The 24,474-nt window shown below is 48.2% G+C and overlaps 1 protein-coding gene across 1 annotated transcript in view; it reads right to left on the bottom strand.

The window, feature by feature from the left end:
- ALG13 (ALG13 UDP-N-acetylglucosaminyltransferase subunit) overlaps positions 1–20,508 on the bottom strand; it is a 229,198-nt gene extending 208,690 nt beyond the window's left edge. The window contains exons 1-4 of the mRNA XM_069754494.1: positions 20,316–20,508; positions 14,622–14,784; positions 8,289–8,427; positions 6,058–6,168 (exon numbers count right to left, since the gene is read on the bottom strand). Coding sequence (XP_069610595.1) covers positions 6,058–6,168; positions 8,289–8,427; positions 14,622–14,784; positions 20,316–20,399 — 497 coding nt within the window. The 5' untranslated portion in view covers positions 20,400–20,508. The remainder of the gene's footprint in view (positions 1–6,057; positions 6,169–8,288; positions 8,428–14,621; positions 14,785–20,315) is intronic.
- Positions 20,509–24,474: the final 3,966 nt, after the last annotated feature.

Raw genomic sequence — 24,474 nt, forward strand, 5'->3', positions numbered from 1 at the left:
CCTTGTTTGTGAAGGGGTCAAAGTGTCTCTTTGGAGTTCAGAAGGTTTCATTTTTGGGTTTCATTTTTTCCCCTTCTACTATCGAGATGGACCCTGTTAAAGTTCAGGCCATTTACGATTGGACTCAGCCGACATCTGTGAAGAGCTTGCAGAAGTTCCTGGGCTTTGCTAATTTTTATCATCGCTTCATCGCTAATTTTTCCAGTGTTGCTAAACTGTTGACTGATTTGACCAAGAAAGGTGCTGATGTCGTCAATTGGTCCTCTGCGGCTGTAGAGGCTTTTCAGGAGTTGAAGCGACGTTTTGCTTCTGCCCCTGTGTTGTGCCAGCCAGATGTTTCGCTCCCTTTTCAGGTTGAGGTTGATGCTTCTGAAATTGGAGCAGGGGCTGTTTTGTCGCAAAGAAGTTCTGATGGCTCGGTGATGAAACCCTGTGCCTTCTTTTGTAGAAAATTCTCGCCTGCTGAGCGCAATTATGATGTGGGCAATCGGGAGTTGTTGGCCATGAAGTGGGCATTCGAGGAGTGGCGACATTGGCTTGAAGGAGCTAGACATCGCGCGGTGGTCTTGACGGATCACAAGATTTTAACTTATCTCGAGTCTGCCAAACGGTTGAATCCTTGACAGGCTCGATGGTCGTTCTTTTTCTCCCGTTTTGATTTTGTGGTTTCATACCTTTCGGGGATCTAAGAACGTGAAGGCTGACGCCCTGTCAAGGAGTTTTGTGCCTGACTCTCCGGGTATTCCGGAGCCGGCGGGTATTCTTAAAGAAGGGGTAATTTTGTCTGCCATTTCCCCTGATTTGCGGCGTGTGCTGCAAAAGTTTCAGGCTGATAGACCTGACCGTTGTCCTACGGAGAAACTGTTTGTCCCTGATAGATGGACTAGTAGAGTTATCTCTGAGATTCATTGTTCAGTGTTGGCTGGTCATCCTGGAATCTTTGCTACCAGAGATTTGGTGGCTAGATCCTTTTGGTGGCCTTCTTTGTCACGGGATGTGCGTTCTTTTGTGCAGTCCTGTGGGACTTGTGCTCGGGCTAAGCCCTGCTGTTCTCGTGCCAGTGGGTTGCTTTTGCCCTTGCCGATCCCGAAGAGGCCCTGGATGCATATTTCCATGGATTTTATTTCAGATCTCCCTGTTTCTCAAAGGATGTCGGTCATTTGGGTGGTTTGTGATCGCTTCTCTAAGATGGTCCATTTGGTACCCTTATCTAAATTGCCTTCCTCCTCTGATTTGGTGCCATTGTTTTTCCAGCATGTGGTTCGTTTGCATGGCATTCCGGAGAACATCATCTCGGACAGAGGTTCCCAGTTTGTTTCGAGGTTTTGGCGGTCCTTTTGCGCTAAGATGGGCATTGATTTGTCTTTTTCTTCGGCTTTCCATCCTCAGACTAATGGCCAAACCGAACGAACTAATCAGACTTTGGAGACATATCTGAGATGCTTTGTTTCTGCTGATCAGGATGATTGGGTGTCCTTCTTGCCTTTGGCTGAGTTCGCCCTCAATAATCGGGCCAGCTCGGCTACTTTAGTTTCTCCTTTTTTCTGTAATTCTGGTTTCCATCCTCGTTTCTCTTCAGGGCAGGTTGAGCCTTCGGACTGTCCTGGTGTGGATGCGGTGGTGGACAGGTTGCAGCAGATTTGGACTCATGTGGTGGACAATTTGACATTGTCCCAGGAGAAGGCTCAGCGTTTCGCTAACCGCCGGCATTGTGTTGGTCCCCGACTTCGTGTTGGGGATTTGGTTTGGTTGTCATCTCGTCACGTTCCTATGAAGGTTTCCTCTCCTAAGTTTAAGCCTCGTTTCATTGGGCCTTATAAGATTTCTGAAGTTCTTAATCCTGTGTCATTTCGTTTGGACCTTCCAGCTTCTTTTGCCATCCATAATGTGTTCCATAGGTCGTTGTTGCAGAGATACGTGGCACCTATGGTTCCCTCCGTTGATCCCCCTGCCCCGGTGTTGGTTGAGGGGGAGTTGGACTATGTGGTGAAGATTTTGGATTCTCGTGTTTCGAGACGGAAACTTCAGTACCTGGTCAAGTGGAAGGGTTATGGTCAGGAAGATAATTCCTGGGTTTTTGCCTCTGATGTTCATGCTGCCGATCTTGTTTGTGCCTTTCATCTGGCTCATCCTGATCGGCCTGGGGGCTCTGGTGAGGGTTCGGTGACCCCTCCTCAAGGGGGGGGTACTGTTGTGAATTCTGTTGTCGAGCTCCCTCCTGTGGTCGTGAATGGTACTTCGGCGAGTTCTGTCTATGGGCTCCCTCTGGTGGCTATGAGTGAAGCTGCGGCTTCTGAGGTTCCTTACACAGGTGACGTGGCTTATCCTTTGGTTGGCTGCTCTATTTAACTCCTCTCAGATCGTTACTCCATGCCAGCTGTCAATGTTTTTGCATTTGTTCAGTTCGCTCCTGGATCTCTCTGGTGACCTGCCTTCTCCTGCAGAAGCTAAGTTCCTGATAGTCATTATTTGTTCACTGTTTTCTTGTCCAGCTGGTTATCATGATTTTGTCTTGCTAGCTGGAAGCTCTGGGATGCAGAGTGGCTCCTCCGCACCGTGAGTCGGTGCGGAGGTCTTTTTTGCACACTCTGCGTGGTCTTTTGTAGGTTTTTGTGCTGATCGCAAAGTTACCTTTCCTATCCTCTGTCTATTTAGTAAGTCTGGCCTCCCTTTGCTGAAACCTCTTTCATTTCTGCGTTTGTGACTTTCATCTTTACTCACAGTCAATATATGTGGGGGGCTTCCTTTACCTTTGCGAATTTCTCTGAGGCAAGGTAGGCTTTATTTTCCATCTCTAGGGCTAGATAGTTCTTAGGCTGTGACGAGGCGCCTAGGTCTGGTCAGGAGCGCTCCACGGCTATTTCTAGTGTGTGTGATAGGATTAGGGCTTGCGGTCAGCAGAGTTCCCACATCCCAGAGCTCGTCCTGTATGAGGTTTAACTATCAGGTCATTCCGGGTGCTAACCACCAGGTCATAACACCGGAGCCACTGACGTGTGAAACTGGCCTACGAGGAATATGACTCCAACGTTTTTGTTTTTTTCAGTGCTGGAATGGTGCCTCTAATCTAAGGTCCCTGACCTTAGTCTTATACTTACCAACCGCTGGGTTGTAACTTACCATTTTTAAAAAAAATTAGGATTTTTTAAGACTACAATGAATTTCCACGGTGGGTCCATACTTAGGACTAGACATTAGAAATGTGAGAATCGATATTAAAGTATCATTCATTTGTCTGTGTTTAAACACGAACTGTATGTGAAAAAATGGTAGCGGTGTTTCCGTGTTTTGGATCAGTGTATGGCCCGTGTGTCTGTTTCTACCATTAGTGTTTTTCACAGATGAATGAATAAATACATTGCATGCCATCCGGGTACTGTTTTGTTTTTCGTGGACCCATTGACTTGCATTGGCCCTTTTCATCAGTGTTGCTGCAAAAAACTGACAAGGGTCCTTGAGTATTGCAAAGACACACGGTCTGTGAAAACACATGTGATTAGCTCATAGATGATAATACGTATGTGTTCTATCCCTGGAAAAAAAAAAACAGGGAGGTGCAACACGGACGGCTGAATATGTTCTAAAAGTACATGTACAGATTAGATTAAAAATATGGCAGGTCGCTGAACTGCAAGCTATTTATTGGACAGGATTTTCCCCATGAAGCACTAATCTGTGAAATTAAACATCACTCAGACACAACCTACCCCCCCATACTGTGCATCATTACAGGGCAAAATGATCCTGGTGACTGGGATTATTTTGTGAACCTCTGAAAAAGTGTCACAATCAACATTCTCCATTCTGTTCACCCAAAAAGTGAGTCTTCACACAGTGACATAGGATATGGCCCCATCCTATAGGTGATGGGAGGAGGGCTGAAAAGAGACTTTATGCATGGCACCGAAAAGTGATCCTTTAGGCTATGTGCACACGGTGTGGATTTGCCTGCGGATCCGCTGCAGTTTTCCATGCGTTGTACAGTACCATGTAAACCTATGGAAAACCAAATCTGCTGTGCCCATGGTGCAGAAAATACCGCGCAGAAACGCTGCGTCGTATATTCCGCAGCATGTCAATTCATTGTGCAGATTCCGCAGCGGTTTACACCTGCTCCTCAATAGGAATCCGCAGGTTTAAAACCGCAGGTGAAATCCGCGGTAAATCTGCAGGTAAAATGCAGTGCATTTTACCTGCAGATTTTTTAAAAAATGGTGCAGAAAAATCTGCACACTATTCCGCAACGTGGGCACATAGCCTTATATATAGGATGTGCAGAACAGACCTTAGCTTTTGCACCGCCCCTTTTAGCTGGAGACCTGTAAAGCGACCATGGTCAAACTTTTTATTGTCTTCATCACTGATGTGAGTGTTTCCCATTTCATTCTTCTATGACACTACAGGAACTTGCCTCCTGGCAGCAATGGAGTAAAAATATCGAACTGCACTTTTCTTCTGTGTGCACGGGAAAGTCAGAATTTCCATATACAAAGTCCGATACCTGACAGCGTTCACCAGACTTGTCGTGTTATAGATATGAACAAAGTATCATAACTTACATAAAACACATTTTATTACCATGTGAACAATCATACAATTTATTCAGAATTTTGGGAGATATATACATTGGGTACAAAGTACAATTTGCAGTGAAGACAAGACGCATACAACCGGGCAGGTTGGGACACCTGCATTATTATAGATTTTTGTAGCTAAGTGGTAGAGTTGTTCAAGTATGAGGACAGGAGCATAACTATATATAAAGTACTTAGAACTAAAAAATTGAAAATAATGTATTTTTAGTTATAGGGCAATCCCAATCCCGCGCCTAGCACCACATGATTTCTGCCTGTCACAGCGCTGATTTTCTACATGAGGGTCATTGTATTCCCTGCTGTCTGAGTTTGAAAAAGGCCCCTATTGTAGGGCCAAAACGTTACAAGAAGTGTTTTGGGGATTGCCTTACAGATAAATATACGTTCTTTTCAAATTTTAAGTACCAAGTACTTTATATACCGGTTGATATGGAATCGAACCTTTAGTTGAGCACCAACATCTGAATGCCGTATACCTACTACTAGCAGCATAACTATAGTTCGTCAATAGTGACGAGCAAATGTGCTCTGATAAGGTGTTATCCGAGCATGCTTGGGTGCTAATAAACTGTCTTCGGCGTGCTCAAATAATATGTCCTAGTCTCCATGGCGGCATATCTCATGGCTGTTCGACAGCCGCAACACAGGCATGGACTGCCTGTTTGTTAGGTAATCCCTGCATATGTTGCGGCTGTCAAACAGCCATGAGACATGCAGCCACAGAGACTCAAACATATTATTCAAGCATGGCGGATAACACTTATCCCAGCACGTTCGCCCATCATATTGGTCATCCATGCCCAAGGACTCATATGTTTGAAACGCATTTGTTGAATCTGTGGCGTTTTATTTGTATCCTATGCCTCTCGTAAAAATTGTATGCGTTCATAAATAACAGTTTGGATTTTGCTTTTATAAAGCGGTGAAGCCGAATTTTTGGAATTAGTAAATCCAGCACAGCGTGCTCATGTTGTGTCCTGTGCGCCAGTCACACGCAGCATATGTGGATTTTGGTGTGAGCCGATGAATCTCTGCGGACTACTATAGTGAGTGCAAGTGGTGCACTAAAGCCCAGGAGGACCAAAAAGGTCCCATCAGCCCATATAAGAACGCCAACGCTAATAAAGAACCTGGATAGCTGGGGGCCCTATAAAGGATTATGCACCGGGCCCACGGGCTCCAGGTTACACCACAGGGTAGGTTTTTTCCAAACGCCTATTTCTACAGAAACCTCATTACCAAGCAGATAACACTTACCCACGCCATAGAACATGAAGTATGAAATGAAGACAGACATATCACTTTATCTACGATTTATAACCGAATGTGTCTTCAGTAGGATCCAAAGTGGCTGCAATCTATTTTCCACTCTGCCAATAGATTTATATTGCTGTCCTTTTCATCCTCATTTTTTACAAGCATCGGAGAGTATATTTAATGCAATTGTCCATTTATAAAATGCTATCGAAGCCCCACCACTTTATCTAGAAAATCTGCAAATATTTCTGGATGACCTGGTGGAAAAACTTTCAGAGATGACAGGTCCAATGTCTTCAGCGTGCTTCCTAGTGTGCTATGGAAAAAGGAAAAACAATAAGTTCCTGTGTAAAGTTATCTGGGTTTGGAGGTTAATGTTCCACAACCCTGATCACATGGATTGGAAAGTTTCCAGGTGGAACAATATCCTTGTGAAAGAGTAGCATGCTACTTAATGATGTGGATGATTCAGCACTTCATATCCACAGCAGAATCCAAGTGATTTCTGCTGTGGATCCTGCGGTACAAGAAGTCAAATTTGCAAGAGGCAACAGTAAACTTTCCACTCATCCGATTGGTTCTGGATTACCTGTCCGATTCTTATTACTCCAGATTAAATTAATGTTATTTTCCTTAACCAAATAGTAATGCCGATATAAGGACGTTGTTAAATGCTTCATCATAAAAGTCGTGACCATGCAGCCTTCCATATCTATTTATTGAGATTTTTATTGTCTATAGTAGAGTTATCATGGAAGGAAATAAGCTGTAGAGGAGAATATATTGTCAATCAGACCCCTCCACCAGGACCTTTTTTTCATCAAGCCTAAATCATGATTATTTGGCCACAATATGGCAATATTCAGACATTTCATGCCACTACTGTTTTGATGAGTTTTATACTTAAAGGGATCCTGTCAGGTCCGATACCGCTATTAACCAGCAGATATAGGGTTAATCTGCAGGATAATAACTTGAAGAAAGTGCTCGACGGCTGTATAGAAAGTGTGGCACCTGGGAGAAAATTAACCTTTGTCCTGCCGGGAGCAGCCATGCCGGCATGGATAGTCATCGCTCCCCAGCACTGAGAGCACTGACTGACAGCCAGCTCTAGAGTGCATCAGTCCAGAGCAAGCTGTCAATCAAAGTGCAGTGGCAAGCGGCTTACAGCTGCGGCTCACAGTATAGCAAGTGGTGACAGCACGCCTGCAACACCGAATGAAGAAAGTTCATTCTCTCCCGAGTGCCACACTATCAGCACTGCAGCCAGGCACCTACATAACGCTATTAACCTAGGCTAGGACCATCCCGACTTGGGTATACCTTGAAGCTGGTGGGATGGTTTATACATGCACTTATTATTAATATGCACATGTTATTTATATGCACTATTGCTTTTACTTACAGCAGGGTATATGTTCATTTTTCTTCTGTCTTGGGTTACAGCATTATGACCCTGCATTGGACATGACAGGTTCCCTTTAACACATCCACTGTAGAGAGCCAGACTATCATAATGTTGTTTGCACTGACATCATTTGGCCAATGGGAAAATTGCAACGATTCTCAGATCACACGCTATAAAACCAATTGATGAGCTAACCGGAATACAACAGTGTGAATTAATTACATGCAGAAGTATTGTGCCCCTTTCAGCTATCGGTGATTTTTCTTTTACGCAAAAAGACGGACTGATTTCCAACAGTGTGCTGGATCAGATTCTCGTCAGTGTGTCAGCTTTTACCATCACAGTTTCACCACCTTTATTGCATGCGAAGAAGAAAAATAATGGAGGTTTTTGAAGCTTCTCCGAGCAAAGATTGTGTGTTGTCTCAGTTTTTCACGTACACATAGACTGAGATCAAAAACACACTCCCTGTATTTTTTTTTTTGGAGGGGGGAGGGAGGGTGTGTGGATCACCAGATCTGCCAAAAATACAGACATGTGAACAATCCCATAGACAATAATGGGTACCTTTTCTATCTACTGAAAAAAACACAGAAAACCCATGCGAAAAATGGATGTCTGCATGAGGCCTCGATGTGCTGCCCCTACAGTAGTATCCAATGCCACGGTGTCAAGAATATAACAGAAAAGGCACTTGCAGTGTTTATGTGCTGAAATGGCGCTGTGAATACAAGGGCGATTTTTTTTTTTTTAATTTCCAAGTGCTTTTTCTTATCTGAAGCTTTGCTATGATGTCTGTGCTACACTGATACTTTCACTATAAGTGCATGTGCGGAAATTCTATTGGTTTTTGTTAATTTGTCTGTTCTATTTAATATAATATATGAAAAATAAATAAAACCTTAAAACAAAATTAAACCTAACTTGACAAATGGGTGTTGGTATTTGTATTATCAGAGGGAATAGTCCCCGTTCCTCAGCATGCGTACATCTTGTATTGTTACAGACTGTGCTGGACGTACCCGTACCTGCATGTACAGTAGTAGAGGTGGCCATCTTTGTGGAGTTGCTTTGCGAGCTCCAGCTGATGGTTGGACATTAGTTTCTCATTGATGACAACAATAAGAGGTTTTTGTGCTTCAAGTGTTTCTAAGCAGCTTCCTGCACCTAATATGTAAAAACACAAGCATTAGAAATGGAGGGTAGGAGTCATTCTGACCTCCAGCAGAACATCTTGTATTGAAGGTTACTTCCATCTTTGTGAGTTACCACCACTCCAAGACTCACTCCCTATCAATAAAAAAAGGTTATCATCTATGGGAGCGAGAGGTGATGACTTTCTATGCTTATAATAATCCTTCACTACAGCGGATAGTCAAAAGTAAGACCTAATATAACTCTCTAAGATAAGACACAAGTTCTTCCAGATATCAGAACTAAATTGGGAGTCTGACCTCTTTTGCTTTCAGTCCTGAAATGGTAAAAAAAGCTTTTTGTAATTAAACCATAAAACCTTATGAGCCAAAACACCAAGATATACAGTAGAGTTACATCCATTTGAATTACGGTATGTAAAATTTGGATAGGTATAAGCAAAATGTTTATAGTAGAAAATTGTACAGGGGGCAATGAAATTGATAGCACAACAGTAGATAGACGAGACGGGTCCGACTGTATGAGAATTTATTGAAAAGATATATTGGCTCCTAACTTTTTTTTTTTACAAAAAGGAGTGTATATTAAATGAGTTTTGATGGCAAAATACGTGAAACTATGGCCGCTGTGGAGAGATTCCAAAGAAATTAACATATCAGCTCACAGGAAGAATTCCATAATAGGTGATATGACTCCAGGCCGGTTCCTGGATAAGCATAGGCAGAAGAAGATAAGGGGAAACCAGCCTCAGTAGTTCCAAAGTAAAGATTAAAGCTTCACATATACTGAGAAAATTTCAAGTTTAAAGCGCAACCAGGGCGGTGCTTCTAATGTAAAGTCTCCGACCATAGTCTTATAGTTATCTGCCGCCATCTTCACCTTTTTCCGGTGCCACAACGGTCCCGTGGCGCCATCTTGTGACTGCAGCTGCTGACTGTCCGAAAGTCAGAACTTACATCACAATCAGTCAAGCAAGGCTAGGAGAGCCAGAACGAGACCCTTCTATACGAGTACTGAATTGTATTGAGCGCTGGAGCGATCCGGCAGGTCACAATCTGATGGAAATCGGCAAAGTGCAGACGGAAGAAAGTATATATGAGGGTAGGGACCAGGGCCTTACTACAGTATATAGGGACCTTGTAGTACCATTCCAGGGCTGCAATAAAAAAAAAACAATGGAGTGGTTCTTTATAACCAGGATGAATATAAAAACATGGCGCATGCATCGAAAGATGCCAAACGTGATTTGAGTAGAGGCTTTTAATTATTATTAAGATGCAATGAGGGATGGGGGGGAGGTTTGGGGGGGGAGGGGTCAGTTTAGGGGAGGGGGGAAGAAGATCAAAGGATGGGAGAAGAATATTTTCATTGTTTGGCAATATGATGGGAGATAAAGTTAAAATTTTGAGCTGGAACATTAGAGGTCTATCAAACAATACAAAGCGTACGGCGATTTTGCAATATATCTTGAAACAGAGGCCCTCGCTGATATGCCTTCAGGAAACCCATTTAGTAAAAGAAAAAGTGGATATACTGCATAAAAGATGGGTGAGGAGGGCGTACCATGCGACGTTCTCGAACTATGCTAGAGGGGTGTCGATTCTGGTGCACACGAACGTACCGTTTGAGGAGGTGGAGGTGACGATAGACAGTGATGGACAATATGTATTCCTAGTGTGTAAAGTATTCGCTAAATTGATATGTGTAGTGTCGGTATATATTCCTCCACCGTACTCAGGGAAAAAACTGCAGGAAATTCTTAATATAGCCGGTAGATGGGGAGGAGTTCCTTTGCTTATATTGGGAGATGTCAATAACATTATTAACGATCACTGGGATAAGGGTCAACACGCACAGCTGAGGGCGGAAGGGAATGAGACAGCGTTTGGTAGTTATTTGAAAGAAGTAGCATGGAGGGATCTGTGGAGAGTCCGTAACACTGACACGTACTGCTTTTCCTGCTATTCGGCGACACATGGCTCGTTGTCTCGCATCGATTTGGCCCTGGGCAATGAAGGAATGGACGGGCTAGTGGAGGAGGTGGCGTATATGGCTAGGGTAGTCTCGGACCATAGTCCGCTTGTGGTAACACTGAAAATTGAAAGCCTGGGGGAGATAGCTAAGCGGGGGTGGAAAATTAACCCTTTCTGGTTGCAAATTCTGGATATGGGAAAGATAGGGGAGGAGCTGGAGGAGTTCTTTCTAATTAATAAAGGTAGTGCAGCGAAATATGTGGTGTGGGATACCATGAAGGCATTCTTGAGGGGGATATTATTTAGAGAGATATCTAGGCACAAAACACGAACAAGGGAATCTGATAAAGCGATAATGGAAGAATTGAAGGTAGCGGAGGCTGCATTGAATGATCTGCGCTCACAGGACACCATAAAACGTATGAAGAAGGCTCAGGAGGAGGTGAATAAGTTACACTTACGTAGAGCAGAAAGGACAAGGAATTTCCAAAGAGAGGCATTTTATGCGGAGGGAGAGAAAGTGGGGCATCTGCTGTCGGTGGTGGCATCGGCGCAAAGGGAATCGGCACATGTACATGCCCTAGAATTGGAAAATGGCAGTATTGTTACACAGGGGGCCCAAATTATGGAAGGATTTAAGGGTTTTTACAGCAAACTATATACATCACGATTGGAACAGGGAGAAGAAGAAATTGACAGGTTCTTAGAGGTGGCAGACTTGCCTAGAATAGAGACAGAGGATAGAGACTGGTTGGATAGGCCGTTTACGGTGGAGGAATTGGAGGGGGCCTTGAGGTCCATGGCGGGAGGGAAGGCGCCGGGGGCGGACGGCATTCCTGTCGAAATATACGGCAACTTTGCTGAGGAGCTGATGGCTCAGTTGTTGGAGGTCTTTGAGGAGTCACTGGAGAGGGGTATATTGCCTGATTCCATGAGGGAGGCCATTATTGTGGTCATCCCCAAACCAGACAAGAACCCAAGATTGCCGGAGTCATATAGGCCGATATCACTCCTAACGACAGATGTCAAGATTCTGGCTAAGGCCCTGGCGAACAGGCTGACCCGGGTGATAGAAAAAGTGGTTCATTCGGACCAATCAGGCTTTATGCCTAATAAATCAACTGCCATTAACTTGAGAAGGCTATTTCTTAATATGCAAATACCGGCTGATAATGCTGGCAAGAGAGTGGTGGTTTCCCTCGATGCACACAAGGCCTTTGATAGTATAGAATGGCAATACCTGTGGTCGGTGCTGAGTCGTTGTGGGTTTGGGCCAGTCTTTGTGTCATGGGTGAGACTCCTATACTCCTCTCCGGTGGCCAAAATCAGGGTGAACAATATGATGTCAGACAGCTTTCAGCTTTTTAGAGGTACAAGGCAGGGGTGCCCGTTGTCCCCGCTGCTGTTTGCTTTGGCGGTGGAACCGCTGGCAGCGACTATCAGACGGTCTCAAATGGTGAAAGGGTTTTTATATGGGAAGATGGAGGAAAAAATCGCCTTATATGCAGATGACATACTGCTTTTCCTTGAGAGCTCTGGGGAACCACTAAGAAATGTAATAGCATTAATCGAGAGATTTGGGCAAATTTCAGGGCTAGTTATTAATTGGGACAAATCGAGCGTTATGCAGATAGATAGAGAAGTGGATTGTACAAGGGAGGTGGAAGAAGATACAAAATTAAGGGTGGTCACTCAGTTTAAATATTTGGGGATTCAGGTAGCTCTTCCCTTAACTAGATTTGAGGAACTTAATCTCGAGCCTTTAGTAACTAAGATACGCACTAAGATCTCAGCTTGGAGTAAGCTAAATTTGTCAGTGGTAGGAAGAGTAAATCTCCTTAAGATGGTGGTGATGCCTCAGATCCTGTATGTCCTACATAATTCTCCGGTATGGATCCCGATGAGAACATTCCGTAAGCTGAAATCGATATTTGGAGAGTTGGTGTGGGGAAAGAAGAGCCCGAGGATTAGGCAGGAGACTTTGCAGAGACCCAAAGATGAGGGGGGGCTTGCGTTACCCAACCCATGGTTATACTTTATGGCTGCACAGAGCCAACATCTTAGGGGATGGGGGAAAGGGTTAGTGGAAGAAATGGGTCACAGTAGTCTGGTGCATATTAGCGGGGTATGGCCCTTGAGTTTGGGTCTGGAATCAGGACTATTTAGGAAATTGGGGAATGGCTTTCCCACCATGAATTTAATTCATAGAGTATGGCAGATGCTGAAGCGTATTAGGGGAATTGGGGGCTTCACGGAATTTTCACCTATCTGGGATAACTCATCTCTTCAAGAATTTAACCATATGGAAGGAATGGGAGAATGGAGAGAAAAGGGTATTAGGCTATTAGGACAATTGATTCACAGTGGGAGTCTTAGATCTTATGATGCGCTTCGGCAGGAATTTCAGTTTCCGGGATTAAAATGGTATCAATATAGGAGAGTTCAGCACGCTTTTCAGGCACAGAGGAAGAGGGGGCCCATAGTGGTTCAGAAAGATCTCATGTTAGACTGTATTCTAAATAACAATGGAACAAAGGGGGCTATATCGGAAGTATATGGGGATTTACTACACACATTCTTGGAGGATTACCCGATTAAAGCTAGAGGAAAATGGGAGGCCGAACTGGGGGAAATAGACGATGACAAATGGGGGTCTATTCTGGAATACATACCTAAATTGTCAATGAGTGAGCCTGGGAGACTCTCGCAATTGTATGTGGTTAATAGGGCCTATAGGACACCTGACTTGTTGTTCAAAGCCGGAGTGAGATTGGATTCTGAGTGCCCTAGGTGCACTCAGACTGAGGCGGGTATGCGCCACATGTTGTGGGTGTGCCCCAGGCTCTTTTCATATTGGGTAGCAGTGTTGAACCAAATTGGAGTGCTTTATGGATGTGCGATTCCCAGGGATCCAGTGGTTTGTATACTTGGGTATGTGGAGGAGTTGTCGGCCGATGAAACTGCCAAAATGGCAATAGCTAGATTGCTCTTCGTTGCAAGGAAAGTGATTGCGAGATACTGGATTAGGGAGGAACCTCCAACCAGACGAGAATTTACCGCACAGGTGAATCATATTGTCCAGCTCGAAAAAAGCATTTATACCAAGAGGAATAGGATGGGGTTTTTTCAAAAGCTATGGCAGCCATGGCTAAATGGGAATGATTAAGAGGTTGTGGTAAATAATGTTAATAATACAATTTGTCTGTAATAAAAATGATCTTCTTGGGGAGGAGGGGGGAAAGTTGGGGTTGGTTATCTGGGGGAGAAGGGGTATATTTTCTTGTTAAAATGAAAAACACAAATGCACTTTGTTGTATGAATAGATAACATTTATTATGTTCAATAAAAATTTATCTGATAAAAAAAAATTATTATTAAGATGCAAATCTTCATGTTTTATATACATCCTTCTTTCAAGCTTTTCTCAATAAATATGAAGGGATAATCTTTATTTTGGAACTTCAGATTTTGGATTCCCCATATCTTCTTCTGCTGTGAAAAGACACCTCAAGAATGGTATCTGGAGAATGAACTAGCTTTTGACTAGGGTTAGAGCAGTCCAGGGCAAAGTGCAGCCAGCAGGCCACATCCAGCCCTTTAGCTGAGTAGAAGGTGTTTGTATTTTATAAGAGAGACTACTTTATTTAAAAGGGGTTGTCCAAGTAGAGGAAAACCTCTAAGGCTAAGTTCACATTTGCGCATGTGTCTGCAGCGTATCGTCTGCATACGCTAAAACGCATGCAAACGCATGTTTACGCGTTTTGTATCCGCATAATCTTACGCATGACGCCAAAAAAATCTGTGACGTGTGCATGCATTTTTGCCTGCATTTGCATTGTTTTTGTGCATGCGTTCGATATTTCCAGGAGGGCATGCCTCAAAACAGTTCCTGGACATGCACAGTCCGAAATACACAAGCGCATCGAACGCATGTCCTTGCGTACCAATGCGTTCCCATAGACAGTAATGCGGGTTTTTTTACGTACTTACCTGCAATCATCCGCATGCACATGACTGCGCAATATTTGACGCATCAAAAAATGCTACATGTTGCATTCGCCGGACACCGCCGAACGATACATGCGTACACATGCAAAAGCATGTCCCTGCGTACACCATGTTAAAGATATGTATGCATGACGTATGAGGATCAAACGCTGCGCACAGATATGCAAATGTGAACCCGGCCTAATACTGTAGCAGTGTCTATATCTAAACATGTGAAGTAAGTACCTGCATGGCTGATAACGAGATCTGCATTCTGAATATCTGCTGCCAGCGAGTCCTTATACCTGAAGACATCCATGGCAAAGCCGGCCGTCCTATGTGGCTCAGGTTCTACTGTTCCCCTTCCAATCTGGAGGATCACTCTGTCGTAACCGAGGTCTTTGAGGATCTGGAAGCAGAACAGACTGTGGGTTAGAGAAAGAAAACAATAAATGATATTGGGTAAAGTAGCAAGAGGCACCAAAGCAATTTGCAGTATATACTGTACAGCAGGACTCGGGTGCAACTGACTTCAGCCTGTTTTATTTTAAGGTTTTTAAAACACAAACTTTACCTGGGGAGAGAAGTTTTCTGAATATAAAGAACCCATTTGAAATGCACAGCATATTGATGGATCTTTGTGCTCAGAAATTTTTGGCAGATCCATAGACTTTTATGGGTGATTTTGATCCATGACTGATAAAAACTGATTATGTCCCGGTGCTTTTCACAGACACTCAGTTTGCAAAAATACACAGACATGTGACACAGCTCCAGAGACTATAATGGGCGTTTTTTTAATGTAAAAAACATGTTGTGGCCGGCGCTGATCTCTGCTGCCTTAGAGCAGTCATGGCTCACTCCTGCCGTAGATTCTGCAGCTTCTGGTGATGTTGCGTCGACAGAGCAGCTTCTTCTCTACCGCTCTGCGTGGTTGACTGGGTGTCTCTGCCGTAGCCATGCTGATTGACAGCCGGCTCCTGCTGCCTGTGTGTGGGGGAGAGGGGCTGTCAATCAGCATGGTGTCAGCAGAGGCGCCATGGGGTTAATGGGGACATCAGCTGAGCAGCCTGGAAGAAGAAGAAGAGCAATGTGTACATGAGGGAGATAAATGGTATTCTGTGTTAATGTTTTCTGCCTCGTCAGTTTTCACAGTGATTTTCATGCTTGAAAAAATGAATGACTGGTAAAATGTAAATCCAGGGCAGCGCACAGATCATACACTGCTGTCACCGTGTGCTGTGTGATTGTCACCGCCGTCACCCGCGTGCAGTGTGATTGTCACCGCTGTCACCCGTGTGCTGTGTGATTGTCACCAGTTTACTGTGTGACCGTCACCTGTGTGCTGTGATTGTCACCGCTGTCACCTGTGTGCTGTGTGATTGTCACCGCCGTCACCGTGTGCTGTATGATTGTCACTGTCGCCACCTGTGTGCTGTGTGATTGTCACCGCCATCACCCGTGTGCTGTGTGATTGTCACCACCGTCACCCGTGTGCTGTGTGATTGTCACCGCGGTCACCCGTATGCTGTGTGATTGTCACCGCCGCCACCTGTGTGCTGTGTGATTGTCACCGTCACCCGTGTGCTGTGTGATTGTCACCGCGGTCACCCGTGTGCTGTGTGATTGTCACCGCGGTCACCCATGTGCGGTGATTATCACCGCCATCACCCGTGTGCTATGTGATTGTCACCGCCGTCACCTGTGTGCTGTGTGATTGTCACCGCCGTCAACGTGTGCTGTGTGATTGTCACCGCCGTCACCCGTGTGCTGTGTGATTGTCACCGCCGCCACCCGTGTGCTGTGTGATTGTCACCGTCACCCGTGTGCTGTGTGATTGTCACCGCGGTCACCCGTGTACTGTGTGATTGTCACCGCCGCCACCTGTGTGCTGTGTGATTGTCACCGTCACCCGTGTGCTGCGTGATTATCACCGCCATCACACGTGTGCTATGTGATTGTCACCGCCGTCACACGTGTGCTGTGATTGTCACCGCCGCCACCCGTGTGCTGTGTGATTGTCACCGTCACCCGTGTGCTGTGTGATTGTCACCGCGGTCACCCGTGTACTGTGTGATTGTCACCGCCGCCACCTGTGTGCTGTGTGATTGTCACCGTCACCCGTGTGCTGCGTGATTATCACCGCCATCACACGTGTGCTATGTGATTGTCACCGCCGTCACACGTGTGCTGTGATTGTCACCGCCGTCACCCGTGTGCTGTGTGATTGTCACCGCCGTCACCCGTGTGCTGTGTGATTGCCACCGTCGTCACCCGTGTGCTGTGTGATTGTCACCGCCGCCACCCGTGTGCTGTGTGATTGTCACCGCCGTCACCCGTGTGCTGTGTGATTGTCACCGCCGTCACCCGTGTGCTGTGTGATTGTCACCGCCGTCACCCGTGTGCTGTGATTGTCACCGCCGTCACCCGTGTGCTGTGTGCTTGTCACCGCCGTCACCCGTGTGCTGTGTGATTGTCACCGACACCACCCGTGTGCTGTGTGCTTGTCACCGCCGTCACCCTTGTGCTGTGTGATTGTCACCGCCGTCACCCGTGTGCTGTGTGATTGTCACCGCCGCCACCCGTGTGCTGTGTGATTGTCACCGCCGTCACCCGTGTGCTGTGTGATTGTCACCGCCGTCACCCGTGTGCTGTGTGATTGTCACCACCGTCACCCGTGTGCTGTGTGATTGTCACCGCCGTCACCCGTGTGCTGTGATTGTCACCGCCGTCACCCGTGTGCTGTGTGACTGTCACCTCCGTCACCGTGTGCTGTGTGATTGTCACCGCCGTCACCCGTGTGCTGTGTGATTGTCACCGCCGTTACCGTGTGCTGTGTGATTGTCACCGCCGTTACCGTGTGCTGTGTGATTGTCACCGCCGCCACCCGTGTGCTGTGTGATTGTCACCGCCGTCACCCGTGTGCTGTGTGATTGTCACCGCCGTCACCCGTGTGCTGTGTGATTGTCACCGCCGTCACCCGTGTGCTGTGTGATTGTCACCGCCGTCACCCGTGTGCTGTGTGATTGTCACCGCCGTCACCCGTGTGCTGTGTGATTGTCACAGCCGTCACCAGTGTGCTGTGTGATTGTCACCGCCGTCACCCGTGTGCTGTGTGATTGTCACCGCCGTCACCCGTGTGCTGTGTGATTGTCACCGCCGTCACCCGTGTGCTTGTCACCGCCGTCACCCGTGTGCTGTGTGCTTGTCACCGCCGTCACCCGTGTGCTGTGTGATTGTCACCGCCGTCACCCGTGTGCTGTGTGATTGTCACCGCCGTCACCCGTGTGCTGTGTGATTGTCACCGCCGTCACCCGTGTGCTGTGTGATTGTCACCGCCGTCACCCGTGTGCTGTGTGATTGTCACCGCCGTCACCCGTGTGCTGTGTGATTGTCACCGCCGTCACCCGTGTGCTGTGTGATTGTCACCGCCGCCACCTGTGTGATTGTCACTGCCGTCACCCGTGTGCTGTGTGATTGTCACCGCCGTCACCTGTGTGCTGTGTGCTTGTCACCGCCGTCACCTGTGTGCTGTGTGATTGTCACCGACGCCACCTGTGTGCTTGTCACCGCCGTCACCCTTGTGCTGTGTGATTGTCACCGCCGTCACCCGTGTGCTGTGTGATTGTCACCGCCGCCACCCGTGTGCTGTGTGATTGTCACCGCCGTCACCCGTGTGCTGTGTGATTGTCACCGCCGTCACCCGTGTGATTGTCACCGCCGTCACCCGTGTGCTGTGATTGTCACCGCCGTCACCCGTGTGCTGTGTGACTGTCACCTCCGTCACCGTGTGCTGTGTGATTGTCACCGCCGTCACCCGTGTGCTGTGTGATTGTTACCGCCGTTACCGTGTGCTGTGTGATTGTCACCGCCGTTACCGTGTGCTGTGTGATTGTCACCGCCGCCACCCGTGTGCTGTGTGATTGTCACCGCCGTCACCCGTGTGCTGTGTGATTGTCACCGCCGTCACCCGTGTGCTGTGTGATTGTCACCGCCGTCACCCGTGTGCTGTGTGATTGTCACCGCCGTCACCCGTGTGCTGTGTGATTGTCACCGCCGTCACCCGTGTGCTGTGTGATTGTCACCGCCGTCACCAGTGTGCTGTGTGATTGTCACCGCCGTCACCTGTGTGATTCTCACCGCCGTCACCCGTGTGCTGTGTGAGTCACCGCCGTCACCTGTGTGCTGTGTGATTGTCACCGCCGTCACCCGTGTGCTGTGTGATTGTCACCGCCGTCACCCGTGTGCTGTGATTGTCACCGCCGTCACCTGTGTGATTCTCACCGCCGTCACCCGTGTGCTGTGTGATTGTCACCGCCGTCACCCGTGTGCTGTGTGATTGTCACCGCCGTCACCCGTGTGCTGTGTGATTGTTACCGCCGTCACCCGTGTGCTGTGTGATTGTCACCGTCACCAGTGTGCTGTGTAATTGTCACCGCCGTCACCTGTGTGATTGTCACCGCCGTCACCCGTGTGCTGTGTGATTGTCACCGCCGTCACCCGTGTGCTGTGTGATTGTCACCGCCGTCACCCGTGTGCTGTGATTGTCACTGCCGTCACCTGTATGCTGTGTGATTGTCACCGCCGTCACCCGTGTGCTTTGTGATTGTCACCGCCGTCACCCGTGTGCTTGTCACCGCCGTCACCCGTGTGCTGTGTGATTGTCACCGCCGTCACCCGTGTGCTGTGTGATTGTCACCGCCGTCACCCGTGTGCTGTGTGATTGTCACCGCCGTCACCCGTGTGCTGTGATTGTCACCGCCGTCACCTGTGTGATTCTCACCGCCGTCACCCGTGTGCTGTGTGATTGTCACTGCCGTCACCCGTGTGCTGTGATTGTCACCGCCGTCACCTGTGTGATTCTCACCGCCGTCACCCGTGTGCTGTGTGATTGTCACCGCCGTCACCCGTGTGCTGTGATTGTCACCGCCGTCACCTGTGTGATTGTCACCGCCGTCACCCGTGTGCTGTGTGATTGTCACCGCCGTTACCCGTGTGCTGTGTGATTGTCACCGCCGTCACCCGTGTGCTGTGTGATTGTCACCACCGTTACCCGTGTGCTGTGTGATTGTCACCCGTGTGCTGTGTGATTGTCACCGCCGTTACCGTGTGCTGTGTGATTGTCACCGCCGTCACCCGTGTGCTGTGTGATTGTCACCGCCGTCACCCGTGTGCTGTGTGATTGTCACCGCCGTCACCCGTGTGCTGTGATTGTCACCGCCGTCACCTGTGTGATTCTCACCGCCGTCACCCGTGTGCTGTGTGATTGTCACTGCCGTCACCCGTGTGCTGTGATTGTCACCGCCGTCACCTGTGTGATTCTCACCGCCGTCACCCGTGTGCTGTGTGATTGTCACCGCCGTTACCCGTGTGCTGTGTGATTGTCACCGCCGTCACCCGTGTGCTGTGTGATTGTCACCACCGTTACCCGTGTGCTGTGTGATTGTCACCCGTGTGCTGTGTGATTGTCACCGCCGTTACCGTGTGCTGTGTGATTGTCACCGCCGTTACCGTGTGCTGTGTGATTGTCACGCACCCACAGACTTCTAGCCCAAATTTTAATCTGTGACTTTGAAGAAAATTGAGCATTGTCTCCGGGATTGTTTTGTGGATTTGTGGACACACGGTGTGGAAAATAACAGCACACAGACATGTGACGGCAACAGCGACTTTACCGGATCCATGTTCTTCTGTCTGTAAAAAGCACGGATACAACACACGGGAAAGCGGCGTCTGAATAATAAGGCCCGATCATCAGCAGGATGCTCCCGCACCGGGGCGGCCCCGCACCGGGGAACTAGCTGGGTCCCGGTACCACAGCCCGGCATGGGACGGGCGCACCCCGCCGCCGTGTGATCACAGAGCCGACATTCACTGACTACAACCCCCGGAAACCAGGACCGGCGGTGACCGCCCAGTACACCAGTGCACGCGGCTTACACTGAGCAGCTGCTCCGAGGACACGCAGGAGATCAGCTCATCAAAGCTGGTGGTGCCCACAGTGAGGAACACGCACCTCCCCATGGCGCGGCTCCAGGCCTCAGTGTGCACAGACCCCACGGACCGGGAGCACGGAGAAGACGCGACCTAAACCGCACCAGCCAGGACCTTCCGTGATGTCATCGCATGTGATAAGTCACGTGCCTGGAAGCTGTCAGAATTGGGCTTGTCAGCACGTGAGCAGGAAGAGTGCGGGCTCTACACACAGAGCTGTGTGTGTATGGTGTGCTGCAGAGCTGTGTGTGTATGATGTACTGCAGAGCTGTATGTGTATGATGTGCTGCAGAGCTGTGTGTGTATGGTGTGCTGCAGAGCTGTGTGTGTATGATGTGCTGCAGAGCTGTATGTGTATGATGTGCTGCAGAGCTGTATGTGTATGATGTGCTGCAGAGCTGTGTGTGTATGATGTGCTGCAGAGCTGTGTGTGTATGGTGTGCTGCAGAGCTGTGTGTGTATGGTGTGCTGCAGAGCTGTGTGTATGGTGTGCTGCAGAGCTGTATGGGTATGATATGCTGCAGAGCTGTGTGTATGGTGTGCTGCAGAGCTGTATGGGTATGGTGTGCTGCAGAGCTGTGTGTGTATGGTGTGCTGCAGAGCTGTATGTGTATGGTGTGCTGCAGAGCTGTATGGGTATGATATGCTGCAGAGCTGTGTGTATGGTGTGCTGCAGAGCTGTATGGGTATGGTGTGCTGCAGAGCTGTGTGTGTATGGTGTGCTGCAGAGCTGTGTGTATGGTGTGCTGCAGAGCTGTGTGTGTATGGTGTGCTGCAGAGCTGTGTGTGTATGATGTGCTGCAGAGCTGTGTGTGTATGGTGTGCTGCAGAGCTGTGTGTGTATGGTGTGCTGCAGAGCTGTGTGTGTATGGTGTGCTGCAGAGCTGTGTGTGTATGGTGTGCTGCAGAGCTGTGTGTATGGTGTGCTGCAGAGCTGTGTGTGTATGGTGTGCTGCAGAGCTGTATGTGTATGGTGTGCTGCAGAGCTGTATGGGTATGGTGTGCTGCAGAGCTGTGTGTGTATGGTGTGCTGCAGAGCTGTGTGTGTATGATGTGCTGCAGAGCTGTGTGTGTATGATGTGCTGCAGAGCTGTGTGTGTATGATGTGCTGCAGAGCTGTGTGTGTATGGTGTGCTACAGAGCTGTGTGTGTATGGTGTGCTGCAGAGCTGTGTGTGTATGATATGCTGCAGAGCTGTGTGTATGGTGTGCTGCAGAGCTGTATGGGTATGGTGTGCTGCAGAGCTGTGTGTATGGTGTGCTGCAGAGCTGTGTGTGTATGATATGCTGCAGAGCTGTGTGTGTATGGTGTGCTGCAGAGCTGTGTGTGTATGATGTGCTGCAGAGCTGTGTGTGTATAATGTGCTGCAGAGCTGTGTGTGTATAATGTGTGCTGCAGAGCTGTGTGTGTATGATGTGCTGCAGAGCTGTGTGTGTATGGTGTGCTGCAGAGCTGTGTGTGTATGGTGTGCTGCAGAGCTGTGTGTGTACGGTGTGCTGCAGAGCTGTGTGTGTACGATGTGCTGCAGAGCTGTGTGTGTATAATGTGCTGCAGAGCTGTGTGTGTATAATGTGTGCTGCAGAGCTGTGTGTATGATGTGCTGCAGAGCTGTATGTGTATGGTGTGCTGCAGAGCTGTATGTGTATGGTGTGCTGCAGAGCTGTGTGTATGATATGCTGCAGAGCTGTATGTGTATGGTGTGCTGCAGAGCTGTATGTGTATGGTGTGCTGCAGAGCTGTGTGTATGATGTGCTGCAGAGCTGTATGTGTATGATGTGCTGCAGAGCTGTGTGTGTATGGTGTGCTGCAGAGCTGTGTGTGTATGATGTGCTGCAGAGCTGTATGTGTATGGTGTGCTGCAGAGCTGTGTGTGTATGGTGTGCTGCAGAGCTGTGTGTATGATGTGCTGCAGAGCTGTATGTGTATGATGTGCTGCAGAGCTGTGTGTATGGTGTGCTGCAGAGCTGTGTGTATGCTATGCTGCAGAGCTGTGTGTGTATGATGTGCTGCAGAGCTGTGTGTGTATGATGTGCTGCAGAGCTGTGTGTGTATGGTGTGCTGCAGAGCTGTGTGTATGGTGTGCTGCAGAGCTGTGTGTATGATGTGCTGCAGAGCTGTATGTGTATGGTGTGCACAGACCCCACGGACCGGGAGCACGGAGAAGACACGACCTAAACCGCACCAGCCAGGACCTTCCGTGATGTCATCGCATGTGATAAGTCACGTGCCTGGAAGCTGTCAGAATTGGGCTTGTCAGCACGTGAGCAGGAAGAGTGCGGGCTCTACACAGAGCTGTATGTGTATGGTGTGCTGCAGAGCTGTGTGTGTATGATGTACTGCAGAGCTGTATGTGTATGGTGTGCTGCAGAGCTGTGTGTGTATGATGTGCTGCAGAGCTGTGTGTGTATGGTGTGCTGCAGAGCTGTGTGTGTATGATGTGCTGCAGAGCTGTGTGTGTATAATGTGTGCTGCAGAGCTGTGTGTATGATGTGCTGCAGAGCTGTATGTGTGTGGTGTGCTGCAGAGCTGTATGTGTATGGTGTGCTGCAGAGCTGTGTGTGTATGATGTGCTGCAGAGCTGTGTGTGTATGATGTGCTGCAGAGCTGTATGTGTATGGTGTGCTGCAGAGCTGTATGTGTATGATGTGCTGCAGAGCTGTGTGTGTATGGTGTGCTGCAGAGCTGTGTGTGTGTGGTGTGCTGCAGAGCTGTGTGTGTATGGTGTGCTGCAGAGCTGTGTGTGTCTGGTGTGCTGCAGAGCTGTATGTGTATGGTGTGCTGCAGAGCTGTGTGTGTATGATGTGCTGCAGAGCTGTGTGTGTATGGTGTGCTGCAGAGCTGTGTGTGTATGGTGTGCTGCAGAGCTGTGTGTGTATGGTGTGCTGCAGAGCTGTGTGTGTATGATGTGCTGCGGAGCTGTATGTGTATGGTGTGCTGCGGAGCTGTGTGTGTAGGGTGTGCTGCAGAGCTGTGTGTGTACGGTGTGCTGCAGAGCTGTGTGTGTATGGTGTGCTGCAGAGCTGTGTGTATGATGTGCTGCAGAGCTGTGTGTGTATGGTGTGCTGCAGAGCTGTGTGTGTATTGTGTGCTGCAGAGCTGTGTGTGTATGATGTGCTGCAGAGCTGTGTGTGTATGATGTGCTGCAGAGCTGTATGTGTATGGTGTGCTGCAGAGCTGTATGTGTATGATGTGCTGCAGAGCTGTGTGTGTATGGTGTGCTGCAGAGCTGTGTGTGTATGGTGTGCTGCAGAGCTGTGTGTGTATGGTGTGCTGCAGAGCTGTGTGTGTCTATGATATGCTGCAGAGCTGTATGTGTCTGGTGTGCTGCAGAGCTGTATGTGTATGGTGTGCTGCAGAGCTGTGTGTGTATGATGTGCTGCAGAGCTGTATGTGTATGGTGTGCTGCAGAGCTGTGTGTGTATGGTGTGCTGCAGAGCTGTGTGTGTATGGTGTGCTGCAGAGCTGTGTGTGTATGATGTGCTGCGGAGCTGTATGTGTATGGTGTGCTGCGGAGCTGTGTGTGTAGGGTGTGCTGCAGAGCTGTGTGTGTACGGTGTGCTGCAGAGCTGTGTGTGTATGGTGTGCTGCAGAGCTGTGTGTGTATGATGTGCTGCAGAGCTGTGTGTGTATGGTGTGCTGCAGAGCTGTGTGTGTATGATGTGCTGCAGAGCTGTGTGTGTATGATGTGCTGTTGAGCTGTATGTGTATGGTGTGCTGCAGAGCTGTGTGTGTATGATAATAATAATAATTTTTATTTATATAGCGCCAACATATTCCGCAGCACTTTACAATTAAGCACAATGATGTGCTGCAGAGCTGTGTGTGTTTGATGTGCTGCAGAGCTGTGTGTGTTGTTATGAACAGGTGATTCAGAAACACAATGTTCCTGGTGGTTAAGAGCACATATTTGACCTGATAGTTACTAATAACATAAGACAAGCTCTGAGACGTGGGAACTCTGCTGACCGCAGTCCCTAATCCTATCACACCACACTAGAGGTAGCCGTGGAGCGCTCCTGACCAGACCTAGGCGCCTCGGGCACAGCCTGAAAAACTAGCTAGCCCTGAAGATAGAAAAATAAGCCTACCTTGCCTCAGAGAAATT

This window comes from Ranitomeya imitator, chromosome 2, assembly GCF_032444005.1.
Source record: "Ranitomeya imitator isolate aRanImi1 chromosome 2, aRanImi1.pri, whole genome shotgun sequence".
NCBI lineage: Eukaryota > Metazoa > Chordata > Amphibia > Anura > Dendrobatidae > Ranitomeya > Ranitomeya imitator.